General features: G+C 37.3%; 1 protein-coding gene across 3 annotated transcripts in view; it reads left to right on the top strand.

The window, feature by feature from the left end:
- GABRB1 (gamma-aminobutyric acid type A receptor beta1 subunit) overlaps positions 1-21,281 on the top strand; it is a 386,790-nt gene that overhangs the window by 284,156 nt on the left and 81,353 nt on the right. For all 3 annotated transcript variants that reach the window (XM_029235172.1, XM_029235171.1, XM_029235170.1), the window contains exon 5: positions 16,945-17,027. In XM_029235172.1, the coding sequence (XP_029091005.1) occupies positions 16,945-17,027 (83 nt within the window). The remainder of the gene's footprint in view (positions 1-16,944; positions 17,028-21,281) is intronic.

Raw genomic sequence — 21,281 nt, 5'->3', positions numbered from 1 at the left:
AGACAATGTGAGGGAGAGATAATTTTTGTGTTCCTTTCTTTTTTTGTTTATAGTAATTCTGGGCTAGAGGACAGGAAGGTGGCTACACCCAGTTCAAAACAAATGTATTTAAAATAAAAGTGTAAGTGGGTTATTTGAGGATTTATCTGTTCATGTGAGAAAATCAAAATCATGGAGAGATTAAAAATACATTAATACATTGCCCTATTTTCTTCACCTTTCTTTAAAAAAAGAATGACAGAAATATGGGCAAAGGAAGGGCAGAGAGGGAAGGAGGGGAGGGAGGGGAGGGAAGGAAGGGAGAGACGGAGGGAGGAGGAGAGGAAGGATGGGAAGCAGAGAGGGAAGGAAAGATGGCAGGAAGGGAGGGAGAATTTTCAAAGATAACTACACCTCCATCTCCATCCCACCCTATCTCTTCTTCCCCTACCTCTCCCTGCCCAGATGCAACTACTATGCCAAATTGCTGTGTGTCATCTCAGTGTCTAATTTTATATTTTACTACACATGCACACACGTGTAATTTCTTAAGCCTGAAATTCTGTCATATAAAATTTTAAATAAATGTAGCTTTCTATTGCCATCCTTTCTGCTGTTTGTTTGTTTTTCACACAACACTATGTGAGGTAAGCCCATGTTGATACATGTAGAACTAGTTTGTTCATTTTAACTGCTAAGTAGCCCATTGTACACCAGAGTTGTGTATCCGTTTTACTTGGCTGGACTGTTGGAGTATTTACCTGTTTCTGCTATTACAAGGAGAGCTTGATGAATATCTCTGCTTATGTCTCCTTATATGCAAGTGAGTAGCCATCTAGGAACAGACTGCCTGGATCATACTAAACACTCCAGATTTTACCTATTTAACATTATGCTAATTAAAAAAATGAATCGAAAAAAATCTAATTTTATATTGCAAACCCATGTTGGAAATTTATGCTTACAAAAACACAGGAACAGAAGTCATATTTTGTTATTATTGCAATATCTGGAATGTTTCGTAATTAACCTGCAAACATATAAAATCCGTTTCCCATTTTTGCCTTTTAGAATATACCTCTCAGTTAGCTTAATTTTGATGGTGTTCATTATGAATTCAAAAAAGCAACATAGCTTTATTTTAGATATTTATTTCTATAATTTATACATTCTCTCAAAAAATTTTAACAGTAAAACCATGAAAATACATGTCAACAAAGATATTAAATTTAACATATATTTATTTATCTAATTAACTAAAATAGATAGCAATGAAGTTAATCTATACTGGAACACAATTCCTGCCTGATATTTCAGAAAATTCTATTATTGGTCTTCTTTTAATCATAAATTTATTCACCACTTGAGATTTCAGTAAAGAAGGAATGGTACTGAATACAACTTATAAATAAATATATTAAAAATGTTTTACTGTGCCAGTAATTAAAAACTAAAATAACAAATTCAAAGTACCATTTTTCATGTATTAACAAAAACAGTATAATATCCATTTGAGCTGCAGTGTAAGGAAATTGATACTCTCTAGCATTATAATTTGGTACAATTCCTTAAGAAAGTATTTTGGCCATATATAGTGTAAGACACCATAAAAACTTGTATGACTTTTAATACTCTATATAGAGAACACTAAAATCTCCACACTAAAAACTATTAGAACTAACAAATGAATTCAGCTAGGTAGCAGGATATAAGATTAATATACAGAAATCTGTTGTGTCTCTTTACATAAGTAATGAGATATCAGACAGAGAAAGTAAAAAACAATCCTGTTTAAAATCACATCAAAAAAAAAAAAAAAAACCTAGGAATAAGCTTAACCAAGGAGGTGAAAGAACTATACACAGAAAATTATAAAACAATGGTAAAAGAAATTGAAGACGATTTGAAGAAATGGAAAGATATCACATGCTCTTGGATTGGAAGAATTAATATTGTTAAAATGGACACACTAACCAAAGCAATCTACAGATTTAATGCAATCCCTATCAAAATACCCATGACATTTTTCACAGAACTAAAACAAACAATCCTAAAATATAGATAGAACCACAAGAGGTCCAGAATAGTCTAAGCAATCCTGAAAAAAAAAAGAAAAAAGGTGGACTTCAGACTTTACTACAAAGTCTGAACCCTCCCAGACTTCAGACAATACTACAAAGCTACAGTAATCAAAACAGTGTGGTGTTGGTACAAAAACAGACGTATAGATCAATGGAACAGAATACAGAGCCCAGAAATAAACCCAGACACCTACGCTCAATTAATCTACAATAAAGGACACAAGAATATACAATGGAGAAAAGACAGTCTCTTCCACAACTAGTGCTGGGAAAGCTAGACAGCTACATGAAAATCAGTGAAATTAGAACATTACCTCACACCATGTACAAAAATAAACTAAAAATACTTTAAAGACCTAAGTATAAGACATGACACTGCAAAACTCCTAGAAAAAAACATAGGAAAAATATTCTCTGACATAAATAGTAGCAAGATTTTCTTACGTCAGTCTCCCAAGGCAAAAAAAATAAAAGCAAAAATAAACAAATGGGACATGATCAAACTTAAAAGCTATTGCACAACAAAGGAAACCATCAACAAAACAAACCTTCAGAATGGGAGAAAATATTTGCATAGAACACAACGGACAAGGGGTTGATATCAGAAACACACAAACAGCGCTTACAAGTAAGAAAATGGTAAAGAAACATACATATCAAAAATTACCTTGGCCTTCCATGGTGGCGCAGTGGTTGAGAGTCCGCCTGCCGATGCAGGGGACATGGGTTCGTGCCCCGGTCCGGGAAGATCTCACATGCCACGGAGGGCTGGGCCTGTGAGCCATGGCTGCTGAGCCTGCGCGTCTGGAGGCTGTGCTCCACAATGGGAGAGGCCACAACAGTGAGAGGCCTGTGTACTGCAAAAAAAAAAAAAAAATTACCTTAAATGTAAATAGATTAAATGCTCCAACCAAAACACATAGACTGGCTGAATGGATACAAAAACAAGACCTGTATGTATCCTGTCTATAGGAGACCCGCTCTAGACCTAGGGACACATACAGACTGAAAGTGAGGGGATGGAAAAAGATATTCCATGCAAATGGAAATCAAAAGATAGTTGGAGTAGCCATTCTCACATCAGACAAAAGAGACTTTACAATAAAGGCTATTACAAGAGACACAGAAGGATACTACATAATGATCTAGGGATCAATCCAAGAAGATACAACAATGGTAAATATTTATGCACCCAACATAGGAGCACCTCAATACATAAGGCAAATGCTAACAGCCGTAAAAGGGGAAATTGACAGTAACACAACAATAGTCGGGGACTTAAAACACCCCACTTTCGCCAATGGACAGATCATCCACAATGAAAATAAATAAGGAAACACAAGCTTTAAATGACACATTAGACAAGATGGACTTAATTGATATTTGTTGGACATTCCATCCAAAAACAACGGAATACACTTTCTTCTCAGGTGCTCATGGAACATTCTCTAGGATAGACCATATCTTGGGTCACAAATCAAGCCTTGGTAAATTTAACAAAATTGAAATCGTATCACGTAACTTTTCCACCACAACGTTATGAGACTAGATATCAATTACAGGAAAAAAACTGTAAAAAAATACAAATACATGGAGGCTAAACAATACACTACTAAATAACCAAGAAATCAAAGAGGAAATCAAAAAATATCTAGAAACAAATGAGAATGAAAACATGATGACCCAAAACCTATGGCCCAAACCTATGCAGCAAAAGCAATTCTAAGAGGGAAGTTTATAACAACACAATCCTACCTCATGAAACAAGAAAAATCTAAAATAAACAACCCAACTTTACAGCTACAGCAATTAGAGAAAGAAGAAGAACAACAACAACAAAAAAAACCCAAAGTTATCAGAAGGAAAGAAATCATAAAGATCAGAGCAGAAATAAATGAAAAAGAAATGAAGGAAACAATAGCAAAGATCAATAAAACTAAAAGCTGGTTCTGAGATGAAAAACAAATTGATAAACCATTAGCCAGACTCATCGAGAAAAAAAGGGAGAAGACTCAAATCAACAGAATTAGAAGTGAAAAAGGAGAAGTAACAAGTGACACTGCAGAAATACAAAGGATCATGAGAGATTACTACAAGCAATTATACGCCAATAAAATGGACAACCTGGAAGAAATGGACAAATTCCCAGAAAAGCACAACCTTCTGACACTGAACCAGGAAGAAATAGAAAATATCAACAGACCAATCACAAGGACTGAAATTGAAACTTTGATTAAAAATCTTCCAACAAGGGGCTTCCCTGGTGGTGCAGTGGTTGAGAGTCTGCCTGCCGATGCAGGGGACACGGGTTCGTGCCCCAGTCCGGGAAGATCCCACATGCCGCGGAGCGGCTGGGCCCGTGAGCCATGGCCGCTGAGCCTGCGCGTCCGGAGACTGTGCTCCGCAACGGGAGAGCCCACAACAGTGAGAGGCCCGCGTACTGCAAAAAAAAAAAAAAAAAAAAAATCTTCCAACAAACCAAAGCCCAGGACCAAATGGCTTCACAGGCGAATTCTATCAGCCATTTAGAGAAGACCTAATACCTATCCTTCTCAAACTCTTCCAAAGTAAAGCAGAGAGAGGAACGCTCCCAAACTCATTCTACAAGGTCACCATCATCCTGATACCAAAACCAGACAAAGATGTGACAAAGAAAACTACAGACCAATATCACTGATGTACATAGATGCAAAAATCCTCAACAAATTACTAGCAAACAGAATCCAACAACACATTAAAAGGATCATACACCATGATCAAGTGGGGTTTATCCCAGGGATGCAAGGTTTCTCAAATATACGCAAATCAATTAATGTAATACACCATATTAACAAATTGAAGGATAAAAACTATATGATCATCTCAATAGATGCAGAAAAAGCTTTTGACAAAATTCAACACCCATTTATGTTAAAACCCTGCAGAAAGTAGGCATAGAGGGAACTTACCTCAACATAATAAAGGCCATATATGACAAACACGCAGCCAACATCGTTCTAAATGGTGAAAAACTGAAACCATTTCCACTAAGATCAGGAACAAGACAAGGTTGCCCACTCTCACCACTATTATTCAACATAGTTTTGGAAGTTTTAGCCACAGCAATCAGAGAAGAAAAAGAAATAAAAGGAATCCAAATTGGAAAAGAAGAAGTAAAGCTGTCATTGTTTGCAGATGACATGATACTATACATAGAGAATCCTAAACATACTACCGGAAAACTATTAGAGCTAATCGGTGAATTTGGTAGAGTAGCAGGATACAAAATTGATTCACAGAAATCTCTTGCATTCCTATACACGAATTATGAAAAATCTGAAAGAGAAATTGAGGAAACACTCCCATTTACCATTGCAACAAAAAGAATAAAATACCTAGGAATAAATCTACCTAAGGAGACAAAAGACCTGTATGCAGAAAGCTATAAGACACTGATGAAAGAAATTAAAGATGATACCAACAGATGGAAAGATAGACTATGTTCTTGGACTGAAAGAACCAAAATTTTGAAAATGACTATAGTATCCAAAGCAATCTACAGATTCAATGCAATGCCTATCAAACTACCAATGGCGTTTCTCACAGAACTAGATCAAAAAAATTTCACAATTTGTATGGAAACACAAAAGACCCCAAATAGCCAAAGCAATCTTGAGAAAGAAAAACGGATCTGGAAGAATCAGCCTCCCTGACTACAGACTATACTACAAAGCAACAGTAATCAAGACAGTATGGTACTGGCACAAAAACAGAAATATAGATCAATGGAACAGGATAGAAAGCCCAGAGATAAACCCCACACATATGGTCACATTATCTTTGATAAAGGAGGCAAGAATATGAAATGGAGAAAAGACAGCCTCTTCATTAAGTGGTGCTGGGAAAACTGGACAGCTACATGTAAAAGAATGAAATTAGAACACTCCCTAACACACAAAAATAAAATCAAAATGGATTAAAGACCTAAATGTAAGACCAGACACTATAAAGCTCCTAGAGGAAAACATAGGCAGAACACTCTATGACATAAATCACAGCAAGATCCTTTTTGACCCACCCCCTAGAGAAATGGAAATAAAAACAAAAATAAACAAAAATGGACTTAATGAAACATAAAAGCTTTTGCACAGCAAAAGAAACCATATACAAGAAGAAAAGACAATCCTCAGAGTGGGAGAAAATATTTCCAAACGAAGCAACTGACAAAGGATTAATCTCCAAAATATACAAGCAGCTCATGCAGCTCAATATCAAAAAAACAAATAACCCAATCCAAAAATGGGCAGAAGACCTAAATGGACATTTCTTTAAAGAAGATATACAGATTCCCAACAAACACATGAAAGGATGCTCAACATCACTAATCATTCGAGAAATGCACATCAAAACTACAATGAGGTATCACCTCACACTTGTCAGAATGGCCATCATCAAAACATCTACAAAGAATAAATGCTGGAGAGAGTGTGGAGAAAAGGGAACCCTCCTACACTGTTGGTGGGAATGTAAGTTGATACTGTCACTATGGAGAACAGCATGGAGGTTCCTTAAAAAACTAAAAATAGAACTACCATATGACCCAGCAATCGCACTACTGGGCATATACCCTGAGAAAACCATAATTCATAAAGAGTCATGTACCACAGTGTTCATTACTGCACTATTTACAATAGCCAGGATATGGAAGCAACCTAAGTGTCCATCGACCAATGAATAGATAAAGAAGATGTGGCACATATATACAATGGAATATTACTCAGCCATAAAAAGAGAAGAAATTGGGTTATTTGTAGTGAAATGGAAGGACCTAGAGTCTGTCATACAGAGTGAAGTAAGTCAGAAAGAGAAAAACCAATACTCTATGCTAACACGTATATATGGAATCTAAAAAAAACAAAAAAATGGTTCTGAAAACCTAGGGGTAGGGCAGGAATAAAGACGCGGACATGGAGAATGGACTTGAGGACACAGGGAGGGGGAGGGGTAAGCTGGGACAAAGTGAGAGAGTAACATTGACATATATACACTACCAAATTTAAAATACATAGCTAGTGGGAAGCAGCTGCATAGCACAGGGAAATCAGCTCTGGGCTGTGTGACCACCTAAAGGGGTGGGATACGGAGGGTGGGAGGGAGACGCAAGAGGTAGGGGATATGGTGATATATGTATGCATATAGCTGATCCACTTTGTTATACAGTAGAAGCTAACACAACATTGTAAAGCAATCATACTCCAATAAAGGTGTTATAAAAAAATAAATAATCCAAAACATGAAAAATCTATATATTCATGTAAGTGTATATTAGCTTTCATTTAAACTAATAAAATTGAAAACCACTTAAATGTCCAGGATAAAGTATATTGTTTCGCACTGAAAGATTTGCAATCCTGATTATTATATATTAAGATTCAAAGGGAAGAAGAGAGAACCCTAAACATGGTTACAAGCATGCAAAAAACCCCACAGCCACTGGGGAGGGGGGTTGAAAATAAATATACCACAATGCTGTTAGTAGTCATATTAGAAGTAATATTTCCCCACTAATTTCAGAATATTTTTTAATGTGTTACTTGTTTAAAAAGAAAAAGGATGATGTCCCAAGCCCTGCTCTTATTCTTATGGGGAGCTGGAAATTTTGCACAATTTATACTACTGCCTTACTTGTATTTGTTTAGGTTTTTTTTTTTTTTTTGCTTTTGTTTCCCTACATAAAGCCATTCTCCTAAGACAATGCAGTATTTTAATGCTCTGTCACTCTAGAATCTTATTTCAATCCTTCAGGAATACCATTTCAAGATTACTCTGATTACCCCTCAGTAAATGTGTCACCTCTTTATTCTGAGAGAACTCACCATGTGGCAACGCAACAGAGCAGTTCTGCAACTAAGCCAAAAAAAACCAAAAATTGAATAGCTGTGAAAGAAGATCCATATCTTTGCTTTGTCTCCTAATTCTGAGTTCTTATTTAACTATCCTGCACTTACCAAGTCATGGCATTCCATCAGAAGTAAACATTTTCTTTGAATTTGACTTTTACTATCATTTCTAAGTCCATTTCGCTTGTTTACAGGTTTATTATTATTTTAATTCCTCACAGTTTGTCTACTACAGAAATTGCTGATGATCAAGATAATGATAATAAAGATGCTCTGATTTAGAAGGGGTAGCCTTGGTATTTCTGCCACCTAACACATATCTCAGCTAACTATTCCTAGGAAACATTAAGCATGGTAGAAATTTAACACATGTTCTTATACTCCACAGATATATGAATATAGTGATATAATTTGGGGAAAATAGTCTATTTTGAACTCAGTGAGACATAAACATAACTGAGATTAGCACTGGGTCCTTGGCAAGGGTCTATTAATTACTATTGCCCTGTGAGTACTTTTTGTGGTTGTTGTTCCCCTTCCTCAGGCTGCTCTGATTTATGAACAGCTTTTCATATTCACAAAGTGGTTCATGAATCACTCTCGTCCAACAGAAATGAATAAAAATGAGCCCATTTACACAACATTTGGTATGTAGCTAATTACCTGAAAATGACGGCTTGGGATTGCACTGAGAAGTGTGTCATTAACATTCAGCACAAAGAGTACAAAACAGAGGGAGAAAAGAAAGTAGAATCAAAAACTAAAAATACAAGAGGAGCAACAAGAATGCTATTTATTCAGTGTAGATTTTTTTTAAAGCATCACCAAAGAGTACCTTCTGATGTCACCCAACAGAGGAATGTTCAAGCAAAAAGCAGCAAATGAAATGGTTAAATACAATGTAATTTCAACTTTATTAAACAATATACTTAGAAGAAAGGAAGTTAATAATCAAATTGTGGTGATGAGATTATGGATCATTTATTCTATCTATAATTTTCTGTATTTTTCAGGTATTTTACTATGACCCTGCATTAATCTTACAATGCACTTGTATTAGTAATCTTACATGTATGTATGTATTTAGAAGCATATAGTTTAAAAATAATAATAGCTATAGTTAATTGAGAGACTATTATGTACTAAACATTGAACTTGTATGTGCATATAATAACCCTCTTCTTCTTGCCTGTTCTACCCTGTATCCACCTGCAGAATACCTCTGTTCATGGAATACAACAAACTTAAGTTAAGGCATCCAAAAACCAACCAGACACACCAGTCAAATAAGTGTAAGACTGAACTCTCTCCCTCCTGAGTGATTGTCATGTTTTCTTGATAATGTAAACATTTCTCTAACTCAAGATATTTGTGTTTCTAGAAAAATGGCAAAGCTAGTAGTCCCAAATGAGAGATAAGCATATCCTCCCTGGTTATTTCTTTAAACCAGTAGACAATGGCTCTATCTTCTGTCTTCTGCTACCTGACAGTACTAAAAAACAAACAACAAAACAAAACAAAAATTATGACAGCAGGAAGGTGCCGTTGGATATTTTTAACTGTTGTAACCTCCATGCTTATAGCATTACCTGATTCCTAATAAGTCCTCTATCATGTTTATACTCATTATTGAGTTGATAAAGGATGTCCTAAATTACTGATAACTAAATGAACACCAAAAACTTATAGTCAGGTCAACTCTTGGTTGTTTAATCTGTTCTACTGCTTGTGGGAGAAATTTTACTGAACCAGTTGTTCTCTGCTTAGATTTATCTGGCCTGAACATAATAACTGGAAAGATAATAAACCTTAGCTCCTGAGTCTGGCATATCTGAATTTGAACCTCATTTACAGACTATATAGACTTGGAAACTTTTTCTAGCCTCATCAGATGTCAGTTTCCTTATCTTTGAAATGGGCATAAAAATGGCATCAACCTAATAAAGCTTTTGTAAATAATAAATTAAATAATGCATGTATGGTAGTCAGAATAATGGCCCTCTAAAGATGTCCACGTCTTAATTCTCAGGACCTGTAAATATGTTTCCTTAGGTGTCAACAGGGACTGTGCAGATGGGATTAATGTCAGGATTTTGAAATGAGATTATCCTGGATTATCTGGGGTGGGCCCAGTGTAATCACAAGGCTTCTTATACAAGGAAGGCAGGAGGGTCAGAGGGTGAGGAGATGTGAGGACAGAAGCAGACATTGGAATGATGGAGAAAGATAGAGGAAGGGGGCATGAGCTGAGGAATGCAAAGCAGCCTCTAGAAGCTGGAAAAGACAAGGAAATAGATTCTCCCGTAGACTCCCGTAGAGCCTCCAACAGGAACACAGCCCTATTGAAACCTTGATTTTAGAACGTCAGACCTCCAGGACAGTAAGAGAATAAATTTGTGTTGCTTTAAGCCACTAAATTTGTGGTAACTTGTTACAAGAGCAATAGTTAACCAAAAATATGGTGCTTAGCACTGTGCCCGTCATATAGGATTCTAACATAATATTAGCTAAGATCACTCTGCCCCTTAAGATCTAGGTAAGAGTAGCTTAAACACACAACCTATTATTTGTGGGAGTCCAACACCTTCCCCAGGGTTGCTGAGGCTTCCCAAAGGGCTTCATGATTTGGCTGTCTCTGGCTTTGAAGTTCAGGTTTTGCTGAATTGGTTTAATTTATAGACTACTGTTCCATGAATGCTGTCAAGATATGGAATTCAGCCACTTTACAAGAATAAAAATAAAACATTTGCATAAGGATTTACTGGGGTGGGACTGCTGGGGAGAGAACATGGTTTAGGTAAATAAAGAAAAATTTATTATAAGAGCAATGTAAAAATCTTAAAATTGAATACCATTCTTCAGAATGTTTTGCTACTCCATCATTTTGCTTCCCCACACCTAATTCCTCTTAAATCTCACAGCAGTTTATCTCCTTTTGTTTCTTTATCATTTATGTCTCATGCTCTCAAGATTTCACCTTCTAATACTAAGGTATTTTCCTAAACATAGTAGCTTACCTAAAATAAAATTTGGTGCCAACTGCGAAGATAATACATATTCTTTTCACCACTCCGTAAGTGTTAGCTAAGGGAAAAAATCTGTGTACTCATTGGTCATGACTTAGGCTAACCCATCCTTCATCTTTCATTGGTTTCTTTGGATGATGACTCTAACATGGATTAAGGGTACAGCCTAGAGGCCAAAGGAAGCCATGGGACATTCTTCAAACAAACTTAAAGTGATACTGATGTCAATCTTATACTGCTACTCACTATCAATCTCACCAATCTTAGGAGCGTGATTAGGATATAGCATTTTCAGGCTTTTTTCCTCTCTCCTTTCTCATATTCCTTTTATATAGATTCTATTAAATTGTACCGCTATGCTCTACAGAGATCACATTAAAAATTAGAGCTCATCCCTATAAGATTGAAGATTATAGGAAAATCTCAACCATATGTACATAATTCATTCATTTAAGTCCCCATTCTTATTTGCAAAAGTGCACACTCCATATGTATATATGTGTGTGTGTGTGTGTGTGTGTGTTTGTAGCTAGGTTTTAAGCTACTTAAGGGCCAGGACTTCCTGGATGTGTCTTATCAGCAATGAGAGTCGTGCTACCCTTAGACATCAAATACACAGGAGTTGTGATTACGGTGACTCAGGGTCAGTGACCACGCTGCATACACCTTAATACATAAATACTACAGCAACATGATTTCCGTTCATTCCAAAGTATCGTGGGACCATAGTTTCTAACTAACAGCCTATTACAGTGTTCTGACCTAGCCTTCAAAATGTCAGTAAATTGGATGATAATGTAAGTCATTCTAAATGTCTTTGAAAGAAGACATGACTGTTACGCTGTCATGAATCCGTACCTCTGAGAAGTCTGAGTTCAGAAAAACAGTCAGTTAACACTTTTGCCTTTCGCCGGTTCTACTCTATTATACTTTCATTTGCTATCAGCCGATAATCATATTTTCACACACTGAGAATGAATGACTTGAGTGTGAACAGTTAAAAACAAAATTCAAAAAAATGCTTCAGTCTTGAAGCCCTCAACCTGTCCAGTTTTGTGATCTTTGGCACCTTTGACTCCATAGAAGATTTTGAATATCAGGCTGCTTTAGTCACGATGTGAGAACATTTCCATGAAGATGTGTTAATTAGTTGTAGAGGTGACTAACCACTGCTGAGCAATTGCATTAGGCAAGGCAAACAAATGGAATACAGAGAGTAGTCATTCTTCGAGATGTTCATTGTTGCTTCACACCCAGAAGACAAGAGCTGGACAGCACTCTGCCCAGGGACATCTCTCTTTTTCTTGATGCACCTGGGAATTCTTGCTGAGTAATTTTTCTCACAAAGAGCTCAGGATACTCAACTCACTCATACATATTACAAAATCTAGAAATGCCAAACTCTTAAATTAGCCGAGATTGACATTCTGTTGTATAAATTTCTATGGGCCACATCATGAATTTATGAGTACCTACTTGTAGAGGGGTCCCTGTCTGAGTGAGTCTCAATGATCCCTCTCTTCTTAGATAAGAGACCCTTTCAGGTCCCTGGTGACCATATTTGTATGTGTGTAGCTTTCCTTCCAGCCCTTAATAAATAATTTGGGGAGTGTTAGCACCTAATCCAAGTTGAGCCAATGAAATCCTCTTGAGGATTCAAAATTTGGAAAAGATAGGTCCCAAGAAGGAAGTTGTTTCACTAATGTCAGTGCTCTACAGAGAAAGTCAGGCACTTCCTGCAGCTCAAGTTCCAAGTTTCCTCTCTTTCTGTGTTGTGATGACTCAACTCTCTTTGGTATCTTAATGGGATTTGGGGCAGGAGAAGTGAATTCACACAGGCGATCATTGTTGAAAAATCATCAGGTCATGGGCAAGCTTCTGCTGTGATGTGCAGTTTCCCAAGGTGATATAAATTAAATTTCTCATATTTATTGATTGCCGAATAGATCGATCAGGATAGATAGCAACAGTCAATTCAGTTATGCTTTCCAAAAGCTGTTTTTTCACCACTCACAGCTGTAGTACCCAAACACCTGAGACACGTTATTCATTTTACAGACAATGTTTTGTTGACTTTTCAAATTGCTTTGTAAAAACTCCAGAGCCTTATACTGTGTGAATCAGTGATTCAGCATGTCCTGCTTTTCATATGATGTGGTTAACTAACCAGATGACATGTGTCTAAAAATGATGTCAATTAAATGAGGGAAGCTGACCAGTGGAGCTCAAATGATGTTATCAAGTATCCCAAAATCTCTGTAACAGTTGCACACATATCTTATTTCAATTTTATTTTTAAATATTATAATTATTTTTAAACTATAAGCATGTACACTGTAATGTGTCCTATGCCACTTTCGGTACACGGGCCTCTCACTGTTGTGGCCTCTCCCGTTGCGGAGCAGAGGCTCCGGACGCGCAGGCTCAGCGGCCATGGCTCACGGGCCCAGCCGCTCCGCGGCATGTGGGATCCTCCCGGACCGGGGCACGAAGCCGTGTCCCCTGCATCGGCAGGCGGACTCTCAACCACTGCACCACCAGGGAAGCCCGCCACATTTTTTTTTAACATCTTTATTGGAGTATAATTGCTTTACAATGGTGTTAGTTTCTGCTTTATAACAAAGTGAATCAGCTATATGCATACGTATATCGCCATATCTCCTCCCTCTTACGTCTCTTCCCACCCTCCCTATCCCACCCCTCTAGGTGGTCACAAAGCACCGAGCTGATCTCCCTGTGCTATGCGGCTGCTTCCCACTAGCTATCTATTTTACATTTGGTAGTGTATATATGTCCACGCCACTCTCACTTCATCCCAGCTTACCCTTCCCCCTCCCCGTGTCCTCAAGTCCATTCTCTATGTCTGCGTCTTTATTCTGTCCTGCCCCTAGGTTCTTCAGAACCTTTTTTTTTTTTTTTTTTTAGATTCCATATATATGTGTTAGCGTACGGTATTTGTTTTTCTCTTTCTGACGAGGTAGATGGACCTAGAGCCTACGCCACATTTTAATGCATTGAAGACCATCATAATATTAACTTGTGCTGCCAGGTTAGCTTATGCAGAGTAAGCATTAGCTTATGCAGAAGCTTTATCCAAGTAAAGCTTCCTTTTAATCCACTGCTAAGTACCTACTAAAGACCAACCACCTATTAATGTATCTGAACCATCTGCAAAGGTGCCATTGATAATAGCAGCAGTTACAAAGCAGATGGGTAATATTCCCCCCTAATTCAGGGTAGCCCATGCCTGGTCATGTAAGATTTTAGAAGCAAGTGTTTCCATGTTTGTTAGGATTTTCTCAACACCATAGAAATAAAATATAACACAAAAATAATTGGTGCTGAGGGAGATTTAAGACCATAATTCTCATCATAATTCCTGCTTTCAAATGTGTGTGCTCATTAAAATGGATGTCAACATTTGAACTTATATGGCAAATCTGTATTAACAACATATGGCTTTCACTTATTTCACTTGTGTTTTATATGTTGAGGTTCTCTATAAGATTTTATTTTATTACAATTTTCCCCAGAGGAAAAATGTTTGAAAGCACCATTTTAGCAGTGCTTTTCAACCATAGCACTACTGACATTTTGGAACAGATAATTCTTAATTGTTGGGTGCTGTCCCGGGCACTGTAGGATGTTTAGCAGCATCCCTGGCCTCCACCCAGTAGATGCCCAGTATCCACCCTCACCCCCAGGCTGACGATCAAAAACTGTCTCCAGATATTGTCAAATGTCCCCTGTTGGTAAAAATTACCCCTGGTTGAAAAGAATTGGCTACTTCATAAGATCATAAGGATGGCCACACTTCAGTAATTCCTAGAGAATATTCACATCTTCACACTTTTTTATTCATAAGCAGCTATTAAACAAATAATATAGTAGAGAGATGATGTTTTTAAGCATTTTAAAATATTTATTGTGTTGTCTTATTGAGTGTGTTTGAAACACTTTGCAGACCATAAAAAGAGTGTGGTGGAATTGTAATCCTTTTATGTCCTAAATTCTGGAATACAGCCAGTCTTCAAAGTTTTTGTAAAACACTTAAAAAATTTTTTAATTAAACTTTAAAATTCCTTTTGCTCTTGCCTAATGCTCAGATCAATCTGATTAATTGACCAGCATCCTGTCTAAGAAAGGCTTCAAAGAGAATCTTCACTTTTATCTTTCATAAAGAAAGCCAAAGAGAAATTGGGAAGGTCTAGGATTATTCCTAGTAATGTTTTTAGGAAGAAGGTGCCTGTCAAGTTAACACAAATGACCAAAACAATAACTTTCCTTGACAGCCTCAAAAAACAAAGGTATGAAAAGAACTTTGTCAAATTCACATACACTGTTGATGAGGGTGTAAACTGGCTCAACCTCTGTGAACAGCAATGTGGCAAAATTTAAAATGCATTATACCTTTTTTCTATCAACAATTCCCTTTCTAGAAATAACCAGTCAACGGAGTCAGATATAGTAGAATGTACCAGTATATTCAGAGCATCTTTATTTGTAAAAGTAAAAGATATGAAACAACATAAATGCCCCCTACAGGGTGATTAGGAAAATAAATCATGGCATTTCCATACAACTCAATACTCTAGTAATTTTTTTTTTTACAAATAGCTTATTATTTACTAATATAGAACCAAATCCAAGATGCACCGTCAATGAAAACAAGCTAGGTTCAGAAGAGGGTATGCGGTAGTCTTCTTAAGAAGTTCACCTGGGCTTCCCTGGTGGCGCAGTGGTTGGGAGTCTGCCTGCCGATGCAGGGGACATGGGTTCGTGCCCCGGTCCGGGAGGATCCCACATGCCGCGGAGCGGCTGGGCCCGTGAGCCATGGCTGCTGAGCCTGCGCGTCCAGAGCCTGTGCTCCGCGGCGGGGGAGGCCACAGCAGTGAGAGGCCCGCGTACCGAAAAAAAAAAAAAAAAAGAAAGTTCACCCATAAGAAGATATAACTGGGCTTCTATTTGCATTCGGAGTATGTATGGAAATTTTCCAATGTTTTAGCTCCTGGGGCTTAAGGTAGAAAAGAAGCTTATTATTAAATTTGAATTTTGAATTTTTTAAATTGTGATTATACATTACTTTGTGAACAGGGACTGTGTAAATAGTTTAAGAAAAGTATTTTGTCAATTCCAGCGTGATATCAAATGTTTGTATGAGTGGACGAGCCATATGAATTTAAGTTACTCTAAGACACCACAGTCCAGAAAAGCAGCCCAGGCATGAGAAAACGGAGGGATAGTGGAAACCCAGGTAGGATATCTAGAGTCAGGATCCTTGGGTTTGCATAGATACATAAGCTAAACTGGAGTTGGTAAATATGGTGTAAACACTGATCCTAGGATAATGTTTCTTTATTGGTTATATGCTATCTACTGAATATAGGTAGACCAGGGTCTCAGAGGTGAATCTGACAAATCTCCCTAATAGTGGGGAGTGTAAGGCATCAAAAGCCATGAAGGATGAATTTTGCTGTTGTTGTTGCTTTTGTTGTTTTATCATTAGGTTGTAGCAGGAGAGGAAGGTGGGCTTTGACACATAACATAGATGTTCTCCTCCTCATAAAGCCAGACTTGCTGCAGATACCAGCAAAGACATTGCTAGGAGGCTAGTAAATAAAGGAAGGGTCTGGGATAATAATAGCTATAATAATAGCTATTATTTGTGAGACACTTACTAAGTATGAAGCACTGGGCTCAGGGCTTTGCATATATTATCTCTTTTAATCCTCACAGCCATTCTATGCAGTCGGTGTTTTGATTGATAAGGGGACTGAGACTCCTGGAGATAAATTAACTAGCTCAGCCTCACACTGCTAGTGAGCAGCAAAGAAAGACTCAAATTCAATCTGCCTGCTTTCAAAATTTTTAATCACAAAATTTTGATGCATACTGGTAGGCATGATTCAGGGCTGGGAAGCCTGGAAATGAAAGTCATCGTCATTATGATGTTGTCCTTTCTCTCTCTCACCCTGACAGGATCACAACCACAGCTGCGTGTATGATGGATCTACGAAGATACCCTCTGGATGAACAAAACTGCACCCTGGAGATTGAAAGTTGTGAGTTACTTGGACAGGGGAACAAAAAAGAGGGAGGTTTGCTTGACCCAATTAAATTCCACCTTGTACTGAGTAATTGATACTGGGATATTTTTAGCTACACTACCCTGCCAACTTTTCAAAGGGTTCACAGTAACACTTTCCTCTGTATTGGAGGCTTAAGGTTCATTTCAATGCAATTATCTTTTTGAACCATTAAGGAAAGTCCACTTATTTTAGCTGGACTATTTATAAACTCATGCCTTCTTCTCAGAATCAGATTTCTCCTAAGACCTTCCAATACCCAAGCTGCGTTAATAAGAGAGCAAAAATATTTCAATGTGAAAAAACTTTGTGAGATTGTTTTTGGCTCTATGTCTGTCTGCCTGAAGGACTGTAAATTGTTGTCTTTTAGAAAAACACTATGGTAAAGTCTTGTGTGCAATTGTCTTTCTTCATGGGAAGAACAAGGTGATAGATGGTATTCATGAGGCTTGTGGTTTAGCTTTGTCCTCTTGAGCTGTTTTTTCATTGATTGCTTTCATAACAATTAGAATATTTTAGTCACTAAGTTTTAATCTGATTGATTATCTTGGTTTCATTGTTTCTCAACCATCAATATGCAGACATTTGATCCCATTTATTGTGAATACCAGGCCAAGTCTATTTCCTGGTTTTCAGAGGCACAGAAAGTGCAATAGGTAATTAAGAGCATTGCAGTACCATTTAATGTAATGTGAGAATAGACATAGTTAGATCATTTAAAATGCTTTCCAGATCTAAACATCAAAATGGTAAAGAAAAATGGGAAAATTCCAGGTGATCCTCTAATATTATTAAACAATAAATGTATTCCCCATTGTCTGATTATTAAGTAATTACATTCATTTTCTAGTTTTACTGAATACAGACATAGAAATAGATAAAGATGCTTATGTAGATATATAGATTCAGACCTAGACATTAATGTAGTACCACTAGAACCTGGAATTCATATTATATAAATAGGTTGGCTGAAAGTTATTAATATATGAAAGTATTAATGGTGACTTTTGGTTTAAACGCCAATGACAACCAAATTCAAACTATAGGAATGAAATATAAACCCAGTCATTTATTACTGGTTAATAATATTTTATCAATAAGACAGAACTTCATCTAAGCAAGTAAATCATTAGCTTTTGAAACTGACATGGAAAGAGAAGGATGCTCATTCATATAAGTTACATTTTACCCTTGACCTCTCTTCCACTGATTGTGATTTTTTACCTTTGCTTATGCCGGAAGGATATGACAGTCTGTCAAAATTCCAAGATCTTATGTTTACATCATTCACTTGAAGAATGAATTTTGATGAGTACTTGAATTGATTCTGTGCATAAATTACAAGTGCTAAAATTATCAACATTTTCTCCCAAAATGCATATTTTATTTTATAATGCATATTGAGTCTTCCTATTATTATAGGTTTACATTTTTCTTTAAAAAGGCAATTTTCTTTATTCATATTAGAAAATAGATGACTTTTAGGTCCATTTATCATATCATACAATGACCAAAACTATAAATGAGGCAGAATTAAACATAACTTTTGCAGAGCAGGGATGAGGGGTGCCAAAACAATCAGAGAGTCCAAAGTCATCATAAGATATGGTGTCAGGTGATAAGTAGTGACCCAGTCATATGATAATCATTGAGGCAATTCAGTAAGATGCAATCAGTTAACTGGGCAGATGGATGAGGCATGGTAACTGGGACCCTAAGATCAGTTAATATATAGGACTGTAGGCAGACAGTGACCATCATAAAGTGATCCAACAGTAGATCACAGAACTCTAGTCCCTAAAGATGTTTACCTAAAGCAAAGCAGAAACTCAGGCCTGCAAGAATTTGTGTACTGAGGAGTATATGAAGACAGGAACTTGGGGGAAAGGGAAAAAACAGGGAACTGCCTTCTATTTGCCAGACAAAAGCTAGGCATTAATATAACACCTCTGTAACAGAAGTCTTTCTAACAACATTTGAGAGATAATGTATCTGAGGCTCAGAGAAGTAAAATAACTTACCCAGGGCAGCAAGGCAAGGATAGTGGTAAAGTGAGGATTCAAGCCCAGGTAATATATTCTCTATAATAGAATCCTGTAATCAACTGCTGAGCAAGGAAGCAGAACGCCAATGATTAGAAGTATAGCACCAATCAGAACAACTCCCAGCTAGATGGAGGATGCTGAATCAACGAAAGGACTGGTCTGTATTTCCTAAAATTATCCCCAATAAAGGTTAGAGTCGATCCCAGAAGCTGAAGCAGAATTTAGCGCTTAGGGCAAGGGTCAAATGATTGCAACTGTGGATAAAGGGTAGTCTGTGGATGCAGGAAACCAAGTAGTCCTGATTCCATTGACGTTACCAAAAAAAAAATTTTTAAGCCTCAAATGACAACATTGCTTAGCTCTAATACTTTCCTTATGTTGTATCCCTTCTTAACAATAGATAAACCAATGTAAAGAGATCTTAAATCTTAAGGGTAATAACTTCAAATGACAAAGTAACATATGGCAATTATATGGAGTCCAAATGAGCTTTGCTTATTCCTGCCTAAGTACGTAATCGATATGCTGCTAAGTGTTAATAAATACTGAATCTGTTATCCATCTAATTTTTAACTCTTCAAGAAAAAACGTGTTACATTATTTGCTGAAACAGATCTCCCTGAATTGCCATTTTATGAAGACCATAACTGAGCTTTAAAGTGATTACAAATGACTGGTTCTAGTGTCAGTTGGGGAAAAGGAATGATAAAGTAGACATTTCACCAACATAAGATTGAACCAATCATACTTTTGTAACCAATATAGTAGAAACTTTACCTACCTTGCAAAATTTACTAGTGTGTATTCTCTTCCATTACAGTCCCGAAGATGGGGAAACGTTTTCCTTGGTCAGGTCCTTTGAGAAATATTAAAGATGTTTTGCCTTTCTTTAACGTCATCTAATCTAGTAAAATTAGGAAGGCCGTAAAGCCTTGTTAAATTGAAAATTGCCTTGAACTTGGAGCACATTAATAGCTTCATAGCCCTGGGATGCTATAAATTGAGTTAATGGCACATGGAAAAAAATCAATCAAGGAATTCAGTATTAAGAGGATTTGGAATTTGAAATCAATAAAGCTATCACATAAGGGTTTGATAGCCACAAGCCTCATGGAAATATAGAAAGGCTTTGGGACAGCAATCGTGAAGGAGTCTAATGCCTCTTCCTGTATATTACCCTCACTGCCAGCAGTGAGTGCCACCTCTCAGCACCTCCCCCACCCCCCCAAAAATAGAACCCATTGCAGTTCTGAAATCTCTCAGCAGCCTCACCCATCTTCTTCTCAATGCCCTTATATCCTCACCATTCTAAGTTAGCCCCCTGTATTTAAGAGGAAGGGGTGCTCCTCTTCCTTTTATAAGCTGACCCTGACCCCCTTCTTCCTCCTCTGGTAATTGATTTTCTCAAATTCACACACACCTACACCCCTGATATTTCAGATCCTCAGTCTCACCCTCTCTGCTACCTCTTTTTTCACAGCCTAAAAACAAGCTGAAAACTCCCCTCGTCACAAAACACCTCTACTCTACCCTCCCACCTCCCCTTCAGCTTTTCCTAATCTCTCTACTTCCTTTTTCTCAAAACTACTTGAGATAATGGTATATTTCTGCTGTCTGTGGCCTCAACTTCCCCTCAACCCACTGTAATTTGGACCCTGCCTACCCATCTCCCAAGTCCGCTGACACTGTTCTCAGAAAGGTCACAAAGGACCTGTCTTTACATAACATCTTTATTCCAATGATCTCCAAACGTATAGCTCCAGCTCAGATCTCTTTTAAGCTCCAGATTGATGTACATCGCACTTTTCTTGGCATATCTACTTTGATGTTTCAAAAGCATCTTAAACTTAATTTTCTCAAAACTTATTATCAACTTTTCCCTCACAAGTGAGTTTCCTTTCCAGCTTCCTTAATCTCACTATCCAGCCAGAATCCTAGGATTCTTCCTCTTCCTCACCCTCCTCCCATCCAATCTATTGTCAAGTACCATCCATTCTACTTGCCAGATATTTAGCAAAGCCCTTCACTTCTCTCCAGCCCACTGCCACCAATCTTCTCCAAACCACCATGACTTCTTGCCTGAATCATTGTAGCAGTCTTGCTATTGGTCCTCTTATTTTTACCCTTGACTCCCTCCAACCTATTTTCTACCCAGTAGCCAGAGTCTTCTTTGCAAGAGGGCAAT

This window comes from Monodon monoceros, unplaced genomic scaffold (genome assembly GCF_005190385.1).
Source record: "Monodon monoceros isolate NGI ecotype Baffin Bay Population unplaced genomic scaffold, NGI_Narwhal_1 Super_Scaffold_20, whole genome shotgun sequence".
NCBI lineage: Eukaryota > Metazoa > Chordata > Mammalia > Artiodactyla > Monodontidae > Monodon > Monodon monoceros.
The sequence above is the reverse complement of the archived record's forward strand: the minus strand, read 5'-3'. Positions and strand labels throughout refer to the sequence as shown.